Source organism: Thermobia domestica, chromosome 4, assembly GCF_964235325.1.
Source record: "Thermobia domestica chromosome 4, izTheDome1.hap1.1, whole genome shotgun sequence".
Taxonomy (NCBI): Eukaryota; Metazoa; Arthropoda; class Insecta; order Zygentoma; family Lepismatidae; genus Thermobia; species Thermobia domestica.
The window spans coordinates 8,439,845-8,461,985 of NC_137457.1; the positions used below are offsets into that span (position 1 = coordinate 8,439,845).

The 22,141-nt window shown below is 34.7% G+C and overlaps 1 protein-coding gene across 1 annotated transcript in view; it reads left to right on the plus strand.

The window, feature by feature from the left end:
• LOC145683623 (uncharacterized) overlaps nucleotides 1-22,141 on the plus strand; it is a gene marked incomplete at its 3' end in the record, with an annotated part of 551,164 nt that overhangs the window by 374,603 nt on the left and 154,420 nt on the right. Inside the window, 2 exon segments of the mRNA XM_081754960.1 lie at nucleotides 817-879; nucleotides 5,744-5,785. Coding sequence (XP_081611086.1) covers nucleotides 817-879; nucleotides 5,744-5,785 — 105 coding nt within the window.

The window sequence follows — 22,141 nt, forward strand, 5'->3', positions numbered from 1 at the left end:
GGGCGTAGTCGTGGGACGATAAACTCAAACATTTCATTTTATTCTGTACTAAGCTTTAGTTTAAGTGACACCCATTAGTGAATTAAAAATGGCCAAGTCAAATTTATACTATATTAAGGATTTGTTGTATAAGATTGTCAGCTTTTAAGATTCAACATTTTGCATAAATACTCTTCAAAATATAAAATTTATTTATAAAACTATTTCTATTTAAATTATTTCAGTGTAGAAAATTATAACACTCATTCTTGCCCATTTTTCAATTAGATCATTTTCAAAATCTTGACTAGTTCTCTTTTCGGGGTTTAACATATACAGATATTGTAAGTAAATAATGCAAAGTAAAAAAAAAGAACATTGTAAATTTTTCTATATCAGAACCTTGGAAGATAAAGAGCAAATACTGAAATCAGGGTGTTGGGAAATCAAGCTGAAATCTTTGCAAACTCTATAAGATACCAAGGGCGTATCTTTGTTTATCTAGAGACTGTGGGAATTCCTAAAGATGAAACAGGACAAAATGATTATTTATGTGTTATTATCCAGATCTGCCTGATACTAGGAGAAAAATAAAAGAAAAAATGTTTCGAGTTTGATCTTTCATTCCAAGGTCCTGATATTCTATACGTACCTTAGAACTTACCTTGCTTTTTTTCAACTTTAGTAATACTGCATGATATTCTTGTGATCTAAACGTAATATGAAGGATGAATAACATGTTATTGACACTTCTCTTATTTAATCAAACTCTAACATTTTTTATTAAATTGCATTTATATGGGATCGATGAAGTATTTTTGTATAATTTTAATACAGGAGGTGGTGGAGAAGGACATGGAAAGGGGAAAGGGAGTGAGAAAGGAAAACACAAGGGTCAAGGTATGTGAAACGTTCATTCAAAAAGTTAAGACTGAACAAAAATAAGAATATTTAATAACTATTATTTTAAAATTAAAGTCAAGAAAATTGTCTTGTCTTACATTCAACAAGGTCGTTTCTATAATATCGTGAAAGAAGTCATAGTAAATGATATTCGGGAATCTAAAGGGCCATTTTGTAATCATCCATGACATTGGACTGTGAGTTGTGACTAGAGTTTAGAGAACGCAGCTTCTGTTTTCGAAAATCAATATAGGTTACGAGGAAAGATTTAAACAATCACTTTCAAACTAATATTCTCAAACACAAGTATACATAAATAACTAACAAAAATTCATTTTAGCAGAAGTAGTTCATAAGAATGTAAATATTTAAAAATAGAATAAAAAAATAAATAACAATATTTTCTTTGAACAATAAAACGGTAGATTTATTATTTTACAAACTAACGCTAAACCAAAAAAATGACATATACTTTAAAACTTTGGAAATTAAATAATTAGACGTTTTATTTAAAATTAAAATAGAATTAACAAAGGAAACATTTAAAAATATAAAGACAAAAAATATTTAACAATGTGCTAAGAATATCTTCAGAATATTTCAGATGCGTGCATAAAACAGGATCCCAGATAAGAATTTCCTGAGATATCTTTATTTTTGCTAGGATCATGGTTCAAATCTCATTCTCTTCATAATAGAATAGCCTTTCAGACGGTTTTTTGTCTCCATCATGTACCTGAGGCGGAAAGATCGGAAAAAAGTATTTTTAAAAAATAAAAAACCTTTTTCTCACCTTTTTGCCCCTCTGGACCTCTCTGCTTTAACGCAGAGATCTGAAAAGAAATTGAAAAAATAATAATGCCAATAGAATTTATGGGTGCAAAGTTTCGACCTTCTAGGTGCAAAAATAAGCCCGTCAAAAAATAATGAAAATAAGCCTAACATTTATTTTTAATTTATGATGTCATCACCCTAATGTCTCGACGCAGAAATGCAAAAGACTATACGAAACGAGTTCTAAAATGCCTCTATGTTTGAAAAAAGACAAAAAAATTAGAAAAAGCTTTGTTGCTTCATTTTTAAGCCAACAATGAACATACTGTGCCATCGTTCCATTTGAAACGATATAATTTAAAAGGGTTAAATGACAAAAGTTCAGTGATTGGTAGCACCCTAAAATTATTCACGAAATTTCATCAAATTTACAGAAGTGTTTCGCTGACAAGTAGTAAACTTTTTATGGGTCTACCAAATTAAAATTTTCTCTTTCATATTTTCGCTCCACCCTAATGCACAGTGGGAAGAAGATTCATGATAATAATAGAATTTGCACTGAGTATACACCACAGTTTCAGTTGGTTATAATGTTATTATTGGTTTAACATTTGAAACTTGTAGCACAGTGATAAAGTTTCCATGCTTTATGCAGATGTAATTTTTTCCTGTCATCTGTGAAAACTTGAGCTTCGTTTCTTCAAGTGCATGTTGGAAAGACTACAAGGTGGTTGCATGCGCATGTCTTTAAGTGACAAGTGGAAATTCTTTGTTCCTTAGTTCTTTTAAATGATATCGAGAATTCCTCACTGTGCAGTGTACGGCTGTAGTAATTATTACATGAAACTAAGGGAACTAATATAAAATATTCAGATTTCCTCAAAAAGACGGGGAATGTCTCCAGAAATGAATTTTAGCTTGCAGGCGACAGAACAAAATAAACCTAAAATATGGTAAGTTTTACATAAAAGTAATAAATAAATGCAATATTAATTAAAAATATAAAATGCGATCTCATTATTTAGTTTCATTTTAGTATTAATAGTTTATAGAGCTACAGTAGCTTGTGTTGATTCTGCATACAAAAATCCAATAGTACGATTTTAAAAGACAAACTTTGACGCAAGATCCGGATTCGAAATCATGAGGGAGGGGAACCAACAGATGTTATCATTTCTATCATCACTTCTTTCTACATAAGATATTGAGAGAAAATTTTCCCCACAGAGGCAGACATGTAACTCGAGAAGGAAGGCACGATGATCTAGGAGGCTTACCTCCCTTGAGTTACGCAAATGGAGAGGATTGAACGCGTTAAAGTAGTTTCGGTCCCATTTCATTCTGCAGGTCTGCATTTCCTGTAGCCCCGGTGCTAAAACGGGACTTGCACTTCAAATTAACTTACGAATCGATGGTTCGTAATAACGATTAACGATTACAAAGATATATAACAATGTATTAGATCAAGAGAATAAAGTATCCACCTACCATGTCAGGGCGACATTGCCGGGACATTTTTACACTTAGGTTTTGAAATTTTTGTTCATTTTAATCAAAACTTTGGATAATTACATATACATAATTAGGAGCCCCCTCCAGAATTACAAAATTAAGAATGACCGCAGTAAATTTAAAAATATGGTAGATTCTCGACCAATCAAGGAACCACGTTGGCTCAGTTGCAGAAGGCTCACCTCTGATGCAAGGGGTACTGGTCCGCTTTTCGGTCAAGTGAGTTTGTGGTGGACAACATCGTGTCCGTAAGATTCTCGGGGTACTCCCGCATTCTCATTCCATTAAATTCCACATAATTATTCACTTGCATTTATCTTTTGTATTCTTTAGTCCACGGGACACAAAAGAGAAAACTATCAGGAAAATTAACAAAATTATGTAATTTTATGGTTTATATGTTTCCTAGTCTAGCTGTAACACCCCTACATCGTCTTCACTTACGCCTAGTACTTTGTTTCTTGCTTGAAATAGTAAAGTTTCAATTTCTTTGTTTGAGGTGCTTTGTATATACATATTTATTTCTATATATTTTCAGAACACAATAGTGTATGTAACGTTTTATTTTTTACAAATGTTTAATAATACAGTTTGTTATGGCGTAAATTTTGACACTAATACTCAGAGAACTGTCAGTTTCACCAAACCTTTGTTTAAATAAAAATTCTATAAATAAACGATCAGCGACTTCAAATAAGATGATTTTTTTATAAATCAAAAATAAAAACTATGTTTAAAATATTAAATACGTGCTTCTCTGCCCAATAAAGTTTTTAACCTCCCCTGAGATTCTGACGAAACTCACGTGGGAGCAACACCTTAAAAAACTGTCCAAGCATAACGAAAATATGCGTACATGCATTTCTGTTTACGAAAACCATGAATTCTCCCTTGAGATATTCTCAAAATTTATATGGGGTCATTAGTAAAGAATTATCTTTTAAACATAATAATAATAATAATAATAATAATAATAATAATAATAATAATAATAATAATAATAATAATAATAATAATAATAACAAATCAAAACCGATCAATGTGTTAGGAAAATATACTTGAACATACATAAATATATAAAAATGAAATGCATTAACGACCCATTGCATTTTAGACTATTCAGACCTATGCATACTCAAGTGTATTACTTCATATGTTAAAAAAAGGAAAGAAAAAAAGAAAAAGAGAAAAATGTAGTGAGCAATATTAGTTTGTTCAAGCTTTAAAATTGTTTGATATGAACTGATATTACTTTTTTTTGCTATTGTAAATATCTTCCTTTTAATTCACTTAGCTTAAGCATTGATCACATTACGTTTATATAACGTTTACATAATTATGGTTTGTACTAAAATTTTTACTTCGTTGAAGATCACTATAAATAGAAGAGAAGTTTGCGTGTAAGATACCAGCGAGCAAGCGCTTGTTAAAAGTACATTTGACTTTCATTGCCGCGTCTGCGACCAAAATGACGTCATGCGCCAGAGTGACAAGAATTTAGCACTGCATTGCATCTACCTTGTAGTCTTTCCACCATGTTCAAGTGTAACTAAGTATCTAAAACTGTTAACTCATTTAAAGCAATGAATTTTAATGACTTACTAATGTTATATAGGGGTATCAGGTACACATTTAAATATGTATTTTAACTATTCGCGTTGTGAAAGTTGTCATGATACTGAAAAGCAAAATATCAATTAATCGATTCGCAATAATCTAACAGTATTAAGTGATTTGGTTAATAGATCTTTGTCAACATATTCCTGAGACTTCTACAGATACTTTTGTATTTTTTTCTATCTGCGTTGTTACAAGTCCTAAGAGAATTCGTTTAATGAACACCTCATGAAAATTGTTGTTTTGTATATTATGTTCCCCTTTCCTGACCCTTTTCTTTTCTTACCAACTTCATTACAAAATACATTTAGTTCTGAAACATAAGTACGTATTACCAACGAAAAACTTATTCATTAAATTATGTAACTTGTATCTAACATGACTAATTAAAATCATTGCACAATATATGACCACAAATAATCTGTAGAAAATTATAGTATTTCTAATATATTCACAGTGTAAAAAGTAAGCAAGTTTATATTGAAATAGGCTTTCAGTACAGTGTTTGTATAATATATAGGTTGCAACTAAACATTTTGTTCCTAAATAGTCAAAACTCTGTTATAAAAAGTTTCGAATACAATTGATTTTTTTTTAAGTAGAACTGTTATATCAATCCTATCCTTCAATTATAAATTTAAGTATTACTGAGTCAGTCTGCATAATTAAGACATTGTAATAACAAAAACCATAATTACGTTTTCCATATTTCTGTAATAGATGCAAAACGCTATATGATAAACTGTATAAAGCTAAACATTACAAATATATATACAGTCGAAAATCGTTAGTTCTTATTCTCGAAAATTACTTACTATGAAGAAAACTTATATGTGAAGGAAGTGTTTATTCTTATTTGAAGTTGTTATTAAAGTACCATTGACAGGAATTGTGAATCCCTATTTTCTTACTTCATTTACTAATCCAGTGATTTAATAATAATTATCTATATTTCCAGACATCAGCAATCATACTAATGCAGCTAACAAGGACGAGAATGGTACGTATTATTTCTTTAGAACATATTGTTTGCAGAAACTCCTAAATATAATCTGAATATTTAAAAAATTCGTAAACCGAAATATAATAATATGTTCAATTGTGTATTCTGAAAAGAGTAACATTGCTTTGATGAAAACGTGAAAGCGATTTCTCCCTGAGATTTACCATGATCAAAAGATTATAAAATGAAATAATAATTTTGAAAGCAAAACCATGGAAGAATATTCAAATACAATTTAGCATAAATGTATAAAACACCATAGACAGAAAACGCATTCTTAGTATATAACTGATACGTATGTAACAAAACGATTTACTTTCTTTCCAAAAAGTATTCATAAAAGTAATGAGCAATTTTAAACAAATTTGACACACCTTTATATTAACACATATAAGTAGCACAAACAAGTTTGGCACATAAAATTGCAAGCCTGAATTGTTTAAATCCCTTAATATTATGAATTTTGCAACAAAGCAGGTCAGTTTATAAATAACGCGTTTTAAGTAATAGCATAAGAATTCATAAAAAAGTAACGATATTTTTGGGCAGAACTCACAGTTCACTCTTTGCAATACTCAGCTTCCCTTTGGAATGTAATGACACCTTCAAAACAAAGTAGTATCTCAGCAAATGAAGAAATCTCTTCTCTAAATAAGATAAACACGCTTTCTCACCCCCAAATTCTCACCAACATGCGTAATAAGCAAGCTTGTTATCTATCCGCACAATTAAAGGAATTCGATGTATTAAAATCGATACTAATGCGTTTTGATTTGCTTCTTTTTCTAGAGATTCAATACATTTTCAGTTGCTTTGATACCCACTTGGTGATTTATTTTTATTTGTTTACTTATCAGTAATTGTTGTTGTACTCTTTTATGGTATATGAATTCTAGAAGATGATAGAAAATCGTACAACCGCCCAACGTTTTCCACAAGAGTTATATTTTAATGTTATTCATCCTTAGTGCAAATTACTTCCTACATCGATTCATAAGTTTTTCGTAAATCTGTAAATAATTTCAAAGTTCCGAAGTCCAGAATATTACTATCAGCCATTCAGGGAACAAAAAAGTTTGGGTGCACATTTGGTGAGAGAACATTTTATTTCTTCGCACTTTGTTATTGCACTAATAAACTTTGTGTTGTCTTGGAGCACCAAAATGATTTCACACAGTTCTGCACTGACTTTTCGACAGTTTTTAGACAGTACACTTTGTAGATGTGCCTAGAAATTTGTTCTTGGTATAATATTGCATTGTCACTTGATAAACTGACTACTTTGAATTTATCATATATAATTAGAAAATTACTCTGAATTCTATAAATTTACGAATAGCCTTTGATCATGTATTCTCTCCTATAACTCTGCTAATAAATATTTCTCATATTTTATTTTCTTTGTTAATAGGTTGGTCTGTATCAGTTACTCTTATGTTTAAAAGACACTTCCCTCTGACTGCATACAGAAAAAAATGTTGCTAGTGTCTTTCATTCGAAACAATATATATGAGATATGCATTCTGGTGGAAACCAATTCTCTCACGACTAAATTATATTGAGTAACCCCTCATACTGTGCTCTGCTCCTTATCAGCGTTATGTGTGTCTTTAAAAGTACTATAGCATCAAATTATGGGTACAATATATGATATAAAATTAAGGTATTCTTGTTTATGATAGTATTACGGAAAACTGATAACTAATTTGAAATAAATCTTCAATATATTTACCTCCTACAATATACTGAATGTTTAATATGCTACACTGATTAAAATACATATAATAGGGAGGGTGTTAGTAGTATGGGCCTGACTTTAGGACACTTTTTGGCCCCTGGGTCCCTGCCTCAGGAGCCATGGTCCCTGGCCGAAGTCAATGACCTAGGGGTACCATGGCCCACCCCCTAAAAATTTGGCAGGGGTACATAGGAAGCAGTAGGGACCCCGTTATGGCGAACTGAGTCAGCAAAAATTTTTGTGACGTCATAGGTCAAAGGTCAATGACCTTGGCCCGGGGTCAATGACCTAGGGGTACCTAGGACCGCCCCCTCTAAATTTTGGCAGGGGTACCTTGGCCCACCCCCTAAATTTTGGCAAGGGTGCCTAGGACCACCCCCCTTAAATTTTGGAAATTGCCAAATCTAAAAATTGGGTATGGTAGCCTAGGACCATAGTATGTACCTCTATCAGTATTGGGTGTCTATGTCGTTCCCTTTTATGGGTAAAAAATTGTCAAAAATTCAAATTTCGGGGTTTTTTGACCTAATTTATCCCCTTTGATGAGGTGTTATTACCCTATATAGTTATATGGGCGTATACAGGGGTCCATTACCTTTCATAACATATGGGTATATTAATGCACCCCTTTAAATTTTTGGGAGGGGTACCTTGGCCCACCCCTTAAATTTTGGAAATTGCCCAATTTCAACATTGGGTATTATAGTATAGGACCCTAATATGTATTAGGTTAAATTTGGGCGGTCCACCTCATTCCCTTTTAGGGGTACAAAATTGCCAAAATATAAACGTAAGCAATACGTTATACCACGTGTTTGGTTTTTGGTCGATTTTATCCCCTTTGATGAGGTGTTATTATCCTATATAGTTATATGGTCATGTATAGGGGTCCATTACCTTTCATAAGATATGGGTATATTTGTGCACTCCTTTAAAAATTTGGGAGGGGTACTTTGGCCCACCCCTTAAATTTTGGAAATTGCCCAATTTAAACATTTGGTATTATAGTACCGGATCCTAACATGTATTATGATAAATTTGGGTGGTCCACCTCGTTCCCTTCTAGGGGTACAAAATTGTCAAAATATAAACGTAAGCAATACGTTATACCACGTGTTTGGTTTTTGGTCGATTTTATCCCCTTTGATGAGGTGTTATTATCCTATATAGTTATATGGGCGTATACAGGGGTCCATTACCTTTCATAAGACATGGGTATATTAATGCACCCCTTGAAAAATTTGGGAGGGGTACCTTGGCCCACCCCTTAAATTTTGGAAATTGCCCAATTTAAACATTTGGTATTATAGTACTGGACCCTAACATGTATTATGATAAATTTGGGTGGTCCACCTCGTTTCCTTCTAGGGGTACAAAATTGTCAAAATATAAACGTAAGCATTACGTTGTACCACGTGTTTGGTCTTTTGGCCCAATTTATCCTCTTGGATGAGGGCCTATTACCTTATATGGTTATATGGTTATGTATAGGGGTCTATTCCCTATTATAAGACATAGGTACATTTGTGCACCGGGAGGGATACTTTGGCCCACCCCTTAAATTTTAGAAATTGCCCAATTTAAACATTTGGTATTATAGTACTGGACCCTAACATGTATTATGATAAATTTGGGTGGTCCACCTCGTTCCCTTCTAGGGGTACAAAATTGTCAAAATATAAACGTAAGCAATACGTAGTACCACGTGTTTGGTTTTTTTGTCGATTTTATTTCCTTTGATGAGGTGTTATTATCCTATATAGTTATATGGTCATATATAGGAGTCCATTACCTTTTATAAGATATGGGTATGTTTGTACACTCCTTTAAAAATTTGGGAGGGGTACTTTGGCCAACCCCTTAAATTTTGGAAATTGCCCAATTTAATCATTTGGTATTATAGTACTGGACCCTAACATGTATTATGATAAATTTGGGTGGTCCACCTCGTTCCCTTCTAGGGGTACAAAATTGCCAAAATATAAACGTAAGCATTACGTTGTACCACGTGTTTGGTTTTTGACCTAATTTATTCCTTTGGATGAGGTCCTATTACCTTATATGGTAATGTATAGGTGTTCATTCCCTATCATAAGACATAGGTACATTGATGCACCCCGGGAGGGGATTCGGTATCATAGTACATGACTCAACATGTATTATGATAAATTTGGGTGGTCCACATCGTTCTCTTTTAGGGGTACAAAATTGCTAAAATATAAACATAAGCAATATGTTGTACCATGTGTTTGGTTTTGGCCCAATTTCTCCCCTTTGAGGAGGTTCTATTACCTTATATGGTTATATGGTCATGTATATAGGTTCATTTCCTATCATAAGATATGGGTACATTGATGCATCCTTTAAAAATTTGGGAGGGGTATCTTGGCTCATCCACTCGGTTTTAGAAATTGTTTAATATAAGCATTTGGTATCATAGTACAGGTCTCCAATATGTACCACTATAAATTTGGATGGTCCACATCGTTCCCTTTTCATAGGTAAAGAACTACCAAAAATCAAATTTCGGAGGTTATTGACCTCTATTTAGCATGTTATATGGATATGTACAGAGGTTTATTACCTTTATATGTTTATGTTCCCTTTTAAATTTGGGAATTATCAAATAACAAAATTCGGTAAACGTTTTCTAAGCCCCATTGTAGATGTTGATGTTCCTCTTATGGCCAAATATTCAAAATTTAAATGTTATTGACCGGCTTTATTATTGAATAAGTACAGGATTTATTACTTTTTCATAAGACACAGGTGTATTTGTGTACCAATCTTAAATTTTGGAAGGGGTACATTTCTTATTGTCGTATCAATAATTGGTAATTGGATAGTATCTCATTCATTGGGTAAATCATTATGATTACGTGATCGGTTATTGACCTATGATGGGATTAGGAGTCCAGGACATTGGTACATTGAAACTTTGTAGGATAATTTGATAATGCGTCATTGGTTTTGATTATTCCCGCCAAATATAAACGTAAGCAAGACGTTGTACCACGTGATTGTTCTTGATGAGGTAGTGTACAGGGATTCATTTCCTTTGTTCCATACCAGATAGTGGTTCTGGATATTGTCGATACAATGTATTTTGAACTTCTTGCACTAGTTTGTCTTTAGCATATAATTTTAATTCCAGTTGAAGTCTTTTAAGGTCTAATGCAATATCAATTGGTGGAAACTCAATGTCCATTTGATCACAAATAAACTGTTTATCAATACAGGTATGCACCCAAGAACGATGTTGACAACCATCACAATATCTAGATACATGTTGTACAATATGCATAACACATTTTTCAAAATAGTACTTTTTCAGGAATATACTGGTTTTGTTGCACACTTCCACTGCATGTTTCACACACTGAAATACGCTGATAAATTTGTTCCATTCAGTTTGTGTTAGATACACCATATTGCGAGGGACATGAAATGTACTCTTTTTACGTAACAGCACCATCTTCTCTTCGAGGACTGTACGCAGCACCACTTCATGATTTGAGCCTAATGATTTGACTATGGTCACATTTAGCTCATCATGAAAATAATCGTTCATTTGGTCGATTCGTGAACATAATATTTGCCATTCTTCACAGGTCAGTTGTACACCAAATTGTTCTGCTTTGCCCAATCGAATCACAGGTTCAAATGTTCTAGCACTGATACCAATCATCACATGTTTTGTTTGAAATATATTTATTGGATAATAGCTTGCGAAGATGAACTCTTTATCGTTAGAAGTACACATCTTTCCTCCTGAAAAGCACTTGCTCAAATGATTTCGTGGGATGACACTGTATTTGCTGGTTTATAGTTATTGCTGACGTCATTGGTAAGGAATGTGCTGACGTTTGAATTCATGATTTCATCACAGTTGCTGACGTCATGCCGACCAACCAAATTCATACAACTACGGCTGACGTCATTGGAAAGAAATGTGCTGATTCATGATTTCATCACAATGGCTGACGAATCTGGCTGTGTACTAAATTCAAATTGATGACTTCGACCCAAGAATCCTTTGTAACATAAAGATACAGATCCAGTATTTAAGAAACGCAGCAGTTCTTCTTGTTTTGATGCTTCCATGGGTAAATATCTTGCTGGTAAAATTATATTCTTATCATTTTCAAGCTTCACTACGATTCTTAATCCAAACTTTGTAGGTATCATTTGGCTAGCTAAGATTCTATAAGGTACATTCTGTTGTAAATCAGTAATCTTGGTAAATGATTTCATCACATCACGCGTGTTTAGAAACTGCAGACAAGTAGCCATGATGACGTTATCATGAATACTAACTCGAACGATAATGCAAAACTGATGACGTTGCATTATCATGTTCTGACGTGCACCACAATGTTGCCAGAGGTTTTAGTTCTAAACAGTTCCAGTTCTTTACTAATGAGTGCACAAACTTTTAAAATGTCAAACAAAAATTTCAAAAAAAATTTCAAACAAAAATTTTCAAAAAAAATTTGAAACAAAATTTTCCAAACAAAACTGTTCAAACAAAAATTTTTTAAACAGAAAAAAATTTTGGAAACGAAAAATTTCAAACGAAAAAATTTTAAACAAAAAAAATTTTGAAACAAAAATTTACAAACAAAAAAATTTCAAACAAAATTTTCAAACAAAAATTTTTTCAAACAAAAATTTCAAACGAAAAGTTTCAAACAAAAAATTTCAAGCAAAAAAATTTCAAACTAAAAAAATTTTACGTTTCACGGTTAACCGTCAAACTTTATCCGGTTTTTAACTATTCGATTAACAAATAAACGGTTTTGATCATATTTATCAGTGAGTGCAAAATGTTGAACGAAACCAAGATTTTTAAATGTTAAAAAAAACTTAAAACTGAATACAGCAAAGATTTGAAAATCATCAACCAATCAGATTGCACGAAAGATAGTGATCAACCAATCAGATTGCAGGAAAGATAGTGATCATCCAATCAAATTACATTAACAATAACTTTGCTAGTGTCAGATTACATCACCTTATGATTAAATTTTAAACTGTTGTAGCATGTATTGCCTTTCGTCTATGAATCATAAGATTCAATAAGGTTAGCTATCAGATTTCAAATCAATCACCACCAATGATCTTAGACTATGAGCTGTGACTAAAGTTCAATGTACTGTTTCAAATTTCACACCTTATGTTAAAATTCTGTTTATCACCATTCCCAAATTTAAAGAATACTTCTCTTGATATACCTAAGTCTTAGAGTTAATCATATCAATAAGGTCAATAATGTCCGTCAATTGTTTACCTGAGTAGAACCAACTGTTTTCTAGAAGTGTGTGTGTGTACTCAAACTTAAGAAGTACCACAACAAAGGAAATGAATCCCTGTACACTACCTCATCAAGAACAATCACGTGGTACAACGTCTTGCTTACGTTTATATTTGGCGGGAATAATCAAAACCAATGACGCATTATCAAATTATCCTACAAAGTTTCAATGTACCAATGTCCTGGACTCCTAATCCCATCATAGGTCAATAACCGATCACGTAATCATAATGATTTACCCAATGAATGAGATACTATCCAATTACCAATTATTGATACGACAATAAGAAATGTACCCCTTCCAAAATTTAAGATTGGTACACAAATATACTTGTGTCTTATGAAAAAGTAATAAATCCTGTACTTATTCAATAATAAAGCCGGTCAATAACATTTAAATTTTGAATATTTGGCCATAAGAGGAACATCAACATCTACAATGGGGCTTAGAAAACGTTTACCGAATTTTGTTATTTGATAATTCCCAAATTTAAAAGGGAACATAAACATATAAAGGTAATAAACCTCTGTACATATCCATATAACATGCTAAATAGAGGTCAATAACCTCCGAAATTTGATTTTTGGTAGTTCTTTACCTATGAAAAGGGAACGATGTGGACCATCCAAATTTATAGTGGTACATATTGGAGACCTGTACTATGATACCAAATGCTTATATTAAACAATTTCTAAAACCGAGTGGATGAGCCAAGATACCCCTCCCAAATTTTTAAAGGATGCATCAATGTACCCATATCTTATGATAGGAAATGAACCTATATACATGACCATATAACCATATAAGGTAATAGAACCTCCTCAAAGGGGAGAAATTGGGCCAAAACCAAACACATGGTACAACATATTGCTTATGTTTATATTTTAGCAATTTTGTACCCCTAAAAGAGAACGATGTGGACCACCCAAATTTATCATAATACATGTTGAGTCATGTACTATGATACCGAATCCCCTCCCGGGGTGCATCAATGTACCTATGTCTTATGATAGGGAATGAACACCTATACATTACCATATAAGGTAATAGGACCTCATCCAAAGGAATAAATTAGGTCAAAAACCAAACACGTGGTACAACGTAATGCTTACGTTTATATTTTGGCAATTTTGTACCCCTAGAAGGGAACGAGGTGGACCACCCAAATTTATCATAATACATGTTAGGGTCCAGTACTATAATACCAAATGATCAAATTGGGCAATTTCCAAAATTTAAGGGGTGGGCCAAAGTACCCCTCCCAAATTTTTAAAGGAGTGTACAAACATACCCATATCTTATAAAAGGTAATGGACTCCTATATATGACCATATAACTATATAGGATAATAACACCTCATCAAAGGAAATAAAATCGACAAAAAAACCAAACACGTGGTACTAAGTATTGCTTACGTTTATATTTTGACAATTTTGTACCCCTAGAAGGGAACGAGGTGGACCACCCAAATTTATCATAATACATGTTAGGGTCCAGTACTATAATACCAAATGTTTAAATTGGGCAATTTCTAAAATTTAAGGGGTGGGCCAAAGTATCCCTCCCGGTGCACAAATGTACCTATGTCTTATAATAGGGAATAGACCCCTATACATAACCATATAACCATATAAGGTAATAGGCCCTCATCCAAGAGGATAAATTGGGCCAAAAGACCAAACACGTGGTACAACGTAATGCTTACGTTTATATTTTGACAATTTTGTACCCCTAGAAGGAAACGAGGTGGACCACCCAAATTTATCATAATACATGTTAGGGTCCAGTACTATAATACCAAATGTTTAAATTGGGCAATTTCCAAAATTTAAGGGGTGGGCCAAGGTACCCCTCCCAAATTTTTCAAGGGGTGCATTAATATACCCATGTCTTATGAAAGGTAATGGACCCCTGTATACGCCCATATAACTATATAGGATAATAACACCTCATCAAAGGGGATAAAATCGACCAAAAACCAAACACGTGGTATAACGTATTGCTTACGTTTATATTTTGACAATTTTGTACCCCTAGAAGGGAACGAGGTGGACCACCCAAATTTATCATAATACATGTTAGGATCCGGTACTATAATACCAGATGTTTAAATTGGGCAATTTCCAAAATTTAAGGGGTGGGCCAAAGTACCCCTCCCAAATTTTTAAAGGAGTGCACAAATATACCCATATCTTACGAAAGGTAATGGACCCCTATACATGACCATATAACTATATAGGATAATAACACCTCATCAAAGGGGATAAAATCGACCAAAAACCAAACACGTGGTATAACGTATTGCTTACGTTTATATTTTGGCAATTTTGTACCCCTAAAAGGGAATGAGGTGGACCGCCCAAATTTAACCTAATACATATTAGGGTCCTATACTATAATACCCAATGTTGAAATTGGGCAATTTCCAAAATTTAAGGGGTGGGCCAAGGTACCCCTCCCAAAAATTTAAAGGGGTGCATTAATATACCCATATGTTATGAAAGGTAATGGACCCCTGTATACGCCCATATAACTATATAGGGTAATAACACCTCATCAAAGGGGATAAATTAGGTCAAAAAACCCCGAAATTTGAATTTTTGACAATTTTTTACCCATAAAAGGGAACGACATAGACACCCAATACTGATAGAGGTACATACTATGGTCCTAGGCTACCATACCCAATTTTTAGATTTGGCAATTTCCAAAATTTAAGGGGGGTGGTCCTAGGCACCCCTGCCAAAATTTAGGGGGTGGGCCAAGGTACCCCTGCCAAAATTTAGAGGGGGCGGTCCTACGTACCCCTAGGTCATTGACCCCGGGCCAAGGTCATTGACCTTTGACCTATGACGTCACAAAAATTTTTGCTGACTCAGTTCGCCATAACGGGGTCCCTACTACTTAGGACCACCCCCAGGACCCATGGTCCCTGGTCCGGGTCAATGACCTAGGGGTACTTAGGACCACCCCCTCTAGAATTTGGCAGGGGTACATAGGAACCCCCCCTTAAATTTTGGAAATTGCCAAATCTAAAAATTTGGTGTGGTAGCCTAGGACCATAGTATGTACCTCTATTAGTATTGGGGGTCTATGTCGTTTCCTTTCATGGGTAAAAAATTGCCAAAAATTTAAATTTCGGAGGTTGTTGACCTAATCTATCCCCTTTGATGGGGTATTATTATCATATATGGTTATATGAGCATATACAGGGGTTCATTACCTTTCATAAGACATGGGTATATTGGTGCACCCCTTTAAATTTTTGGGAGGTGTATCTTGGCCCACCCCTTTAATTTTCTAAATTGCCCAATTTAAACATTTTGGTACAATAGTATAGAACCCTAGTATGTATTACTATAAATTTGGGTGGTCCACTTCGTTCCCTTTTAGGGGTACAAAATTGCCAAATTTTAGTACAACCACATGTTTGGTTTCTGGCTCATTTTATTCCCTTGGATGAGGTCCTATTACCTTATATAGTTATATGGATGTATACAGGTGTTTATTTCCTATTGTAAGACATAAGTATATTTGTGCACCCAGGGAATGGTACCTTGGCCCGCCCCTTAAATTTTGGAAATTGCCAAATCTAAAAATTTGGTATGTTAGCCTAGGACCACAGTATGTACCTCTACTAGTATTGGGTGTCTATGTCGTTCCCTTTCATGGGTAAAAAATTGCCAAAAATTCAAATTTCGGGGGGTTTTTTGACCTAATTTATCCTCTTGGATGAGGTGTTATTACCCTATATGGATATATGTGCATATACAGGGTCAATTACCTTTCATAAGACATGGGTATATTTGTGCACCCCTTTAAAAATTTGGGAGGAGTACCTTGGCCCACCCCTTAAATTTTGGAAATCGTCCAATTTAAACATTTGGTATAATAGTATAAAACCCTAATATAGATCACTATAAATTTGGGTGGTTTACCTCGTTCCCTTTTAGGGGTATAAAATTGCCAAAATATAAACGTAAGCAATACGTTGTACCACGTGTTTGGTTTTGACCTAATTTATTTTCCTTGGATGAGATCCTATTACCTTATATGGTTATATGGCCATGTATAGGAGTCCATTCCCTATTATGAAACATAAGTACATATGTGCACCCCCCGGGAATGGTACCTTGGCCCGCCCCTTAAGTTTTAGAAATTGCCAAATTTAAACATTTGGTATCATAGTACTGGACCCTAATATATATTACTACAAATTTGGGTGGTCCACCTCGTTCCCTTTTAGAGGGCCATTTTGTTCCGCTTTAGGGGTGAACATGGATACAGTGGTCCACCTCGTTCTCTTTTAGGGGGCATTTTTGTTCCGCTTTAGGGGTGAACATGGATACCTTGGAATCGTCCCGAGTTTGATTCTTGGAAATGTTGAATTTAACGTCCCCGCGGAAACGGTGAGAAATGATAGGACGAAACATGAACTTACTTGACTGAGGATTGAAGCAGGGACCTCATACAGTAGAGACAAGCGCTGAGCCATCGTACACGTGTGTTGATTACTATGCAATGGTCCCGAGTTTGATTCTTGGTGCTAGTTTCAGGAAATGTTAACGTTCCCTTGAAACGATGAAATGAGAAAACATCATAAACTTACTTGCTTGCGGATTGAAGCAGAGATCTCACACATCAGAAATAAGAGCTGAGTCACCATGGCCCATTGAGAAGTTCAGTTTGTTGATTACTATGTCATGGTCCCGAGTTCGATTTTTTGTGTTAGTTTAAGAAATGTTGAGTTTAACGTCCCCTTGAAACGATGATGAAAAAATGATAGGAGGAAACATGAACTTACTTTGTTGTGGATTGAAGCGCTGAGCCGCCGTACTCCATTCAGTGCGAACAGTTTCGCGTATGAAAAGAAGACGAGCAGATTATGTTACATTACACATTTCAGTGCGAGCAGTTTATACTAGATTTATGTTTCATATAGAAAGATAGAAGATCTGTGTTGTCATCTTTTTACTTCGTGTGCGATTTTTGACCTTGAAGAAAACCTTGTTGACTCAGTGCAAAGCATTGACGTATACACATAATCTTATTGTTTAGTTGGCTGTATTTAGAGATGAATCAGACATTTAAGGTTGCTGGTTCGAATCTAGTTGTGTTCGCTGTAACTCAGGGTCTGAGCGATACTTACCGAAATTTTTCCAGTGTTGCCAACACTATCAGAATGAATCGATTCATTTAGTCGGAGCAGTTTCGTGACGAAAACTGATTTTTGTTTTGCACACAAAAATTTTTCTGAAACAGAATTTTGTTTGTACATAAAATTTTTTTCTGAAACAGAATTTTGTTTGTACATAAAAAATTTTCTGAAACAGTTTTTGTTTTGTACACACAAAAAAAATTTCTGAAACAGAATTTTGTTTTCGTACAAAAAAAATTTTTCTGAAAACATTTTTTTTTCGTACACAAAAAATTTTCTGAATCAGTTTTTTTTTTCGTACACAAAAAATTTTCTGAAACAAAAATTTAGTTTGATTTTTTTTTCGCAAAACATTGATTTATTTTATCGGTAAACTGATTCAGAAAAAATAAATTGAAATCGCAGTACAGGAAAAAGAATTTGATTTTAGGATGTGAAATAAAAACACAGAATCATGTTTTTGTACATTTATTTTAGCATGTGAAATAGAATACAGAATTTCTTTTTCTTCAAAGGAAGACGTGTCCTTGACGGGTACAAATTCTGTAAAGAGAAAATAAAACATATGAATATACACGGTAATATTTATTTTGTTTCCTGTGAAAGAAGAAAAACAGATTATTAACATCGAACTAACTGATCAAGAGAGAGTGAGGTGAGAAAAAGAAAAGCAAATGTGACGTACCTGAATTCCTTTTTTTTCTTCACGGGTTTCTGCAAGGTGATGTCATCTGAGTTTTGTTTCCGTTCGTGCATCGTTGAAGCATGTCCCGTGTTGCGTTGATTCTTTGCCCCTTCTTTGGGAGGTGATGTTGGTGGGATTAGGGGAAAATATGGCTGTTATTCTGTTCTGGCTTTTTTATACCCATAGGGCAATGTCTCGTATGTGTCTGGTATTAATCGGCGTTTTTTATAGTTGAAACTGTACTTCTTTTCTTCAGGTTTTGTGACAAGATAATGATCGTGGGTTCTGTAAATTTTGTGCGGCGTGCTAATGGAGATTTTTTCACTCGATTGATTTATGATCATTTGCTCTAGACTATTAAAATTTAGCTTTTGACTTGCAGTATAATTGAGTGTGAATCCACGAATTTTGCATACATAACTGGTTGATTTCGTGTCGGGGTTGTATATTTCCAAGGCGTACTGTTTTGGGCCACCAGACACGAATTTTTTAATGTATGCTTTTGGTCCAATTGATTCCAGTTCATTTGACATTGAACCAAGAAATACTTCTGGTTCTATTGTGGTCTGTGATGGTCGCTGCGTGAATATCACGGAATCTGTATCGAAATATAGTACTCTTTCTTGCAGCAATTCTAAATATTTGTAGAGTTCCAGACGAGCTTGACACGTTGTAAATGCTCCAAGGACAACATTAGCATTGTGATTTTGTACTGGAACATCATCTTCATACTGCCAATAAAGGTATAACAACGAATCGTTAACAGGTAAAATTTGGTTGACTTTTATGTCTGGAGCAGTTAATTTCTGATACAGTTCTTTGGGGTCGTTAATGATGGTCGTTTGGCTGAAATTGTCTCTTATAGCGAGTCGTCCCCAGAAGGCATTCAAACAGAGTTTTGCAAGACTACGACGTGCTGAATTTGTCATTATATTTGCTGCATCCAAAGTTATGCCTTCACGTTGTTGTACCACTTGAATATACTGCTGCTTTTCTTCTTCGGTGACGCAATTGGCAGGCCAACCAGAAGCTTCCAGCTTAGATTTCAAAAATGTGTTAATGTATTCGCTGAATAATCCGCCAGTCTTGGTTTCTGGATCATATACGGTGATGTCGTAATCCCAAATTTCGTAAATTTCAATGACTTGATACCCAAGTTCAATGGCTTTTTGAATTTCATAGGACACCCACGTTCCTGTTAGGCTTCGTTCACTGTCCGAATGTGTACATTCAGAATCTTGATTTAATGCTGTGGCACAGGCAGCACAAAGTGGACAACAACTTCTTATTTGAGCGAAATGGCAGCACTGGATGAAACACATTTCTGCTAGGCAAAATCTTCAACTTGACCAATCCGTTGACATCTTGAATGTCGGGCATTTCTGGATCTCCCTGTAGATATATTCGTGGATGCCCTATTGGATACCGTCCACATTTATTCACATAAGGATACAGGGAAACGATATCCAAGAATTTTATTTCTTCGCCTTCATTTTCATTTGCGACGTGGTACAATTTAATGGCATTAACACGGCCACCATAGAAACTGTCTCTTGGATTTAATGGTGTCTTATTCATATAAGGATGTGTGCTTAAAGAAGAGGCCAATGCTGGATTGGATTTTAACACTTGACGAAATTCACATTCCCACATTTCATGTACTTTATATCCCATGGATCGTAATAATTCCATTTTACGCTGTGTTCTCTCGTAGCGATAGTTCATTGTTTCTTCGGAGTTCTCATAAATGGGTTGATCACGGCCTGTAGGGACACATAGAGGACAGCCATGGAATCTACAGCCTTCAAATTCATACACGTGTTCCTCTTTAGTGTCGGGATCTTTGTAGTAGCCGTCCAGATGAAAACCAGCAACATAAACTTCTTTTCCTCTCGCAGCGTGCAGAATTGAATGACCCTCTTTTTCTTCCATGTAGGCAAGCCACTGCAAAGCAATCCGTGACTGATTGTTTCTGTGACGGTATCCTCGTGCAGGAAGAATGCTAATAGTATTAGTTTTTAAGAAATTTCGTCGAAATACTAAATTGCACGCACTCGCCAAAGTGATAGTCTCCAGGAAAGGATTGACGTGAGTTTCTTGTTCAAAAGTGGTCATGAAAGATATACAAGCCAATCGAAGTACGTTGACGTCCTGGACACAATAGTTCACCAATTCTTCTTGGAAAATAAACGTATCGTTCTGGTGTTAGTTGTACCATGTCATGAATTTTTCTCGTTCATCCACTTTCATTTCATCTGCACCATAATAACGGATGTCCGGTAATTTTCCCACATACGTTTGATTTGCAGCAGTATTAAAAAAGTGTGGCAAATATCCCTTGGTCGCTGGTAAATGAAATGCCTTGGATAATTTACTTAAAGCCATTGGCATGAAATTTAAGGAGTCAATAAACGATAAGTGATTCACTTTCATGCTTAAAATTTTTGCTCCGTTCAAGATCAAGGTAGGTTTCAATTCATGTTCTTCCACTAAAGATTTAAGAATAAAATGACCATCATATCCCTTACAGTTATGTGCCAAAGATACAATAAGTTTGATGTTGGGTCGTGGTTGACGTAAATACGCAAGAAAGGCATTGATCGGATCATCTTGAAAAATATGTTCTCGCTGTCCACAAACTTCACACGGATGATGTATATCTTCATCTTGAACACAGTTGTAACATACTTGTTGGGCCACCAGTAAATTGGGCTTATGAATGAACGTGTCTTCATCGAAGAAAGTATCCTGTGTGGCTTCGATATCATAGAAGACAATCATAGCCTTCTTGGCATGTAACACTGATGGAACTCCAGGTTTTAATTGAGTCGTATCAGGCTTCATGTAGCATTGGTGAGTAGACGTAACGTGTTTACGACACACATTACAAAAATAATCTGTACAATCATGTTTTCTTTCCCCTGTACGGACAAACGAATAAATGCGTAGACATTTGGCACACTGTTTTACCATCTTGCATATTGGTTGGCCTTTATGATATGGTACAGTCAGATGATTTGTATAGCATGTTTCACCATAAAATTCACGATTGCATTCTAGGCACTGCTTCTCCGTATTGGTCTTACTGCATGGCGGTTTTTGCAAACATTTCTCACACATGGCCGAACAGTTCTTAACGTGTCTATTAAGATGATCATATTTTTTGTGGCATGCAGTACAGTAATAGTTGGTAGAAAAAACGGCCGTTAATGACGTGATGATGTCATAATGAGAATTGATGCACATTAAATTGATTGGAATCTTGTCTTCGCCACCCGGTCCTTCATACAGAATATCTTCTCCTGAAAAACTGGTGTATACGGTAAGTTTATAATTTGTCAAGTAACGTTGCAATTGTCGCAATTCTTCCACGGATCCCCCATGATCTAAATTCACTGAGGATCTGGACAAAAGTTCATGTACGTCTGGAATAACAACACACTTGCGCTGTTTGCGA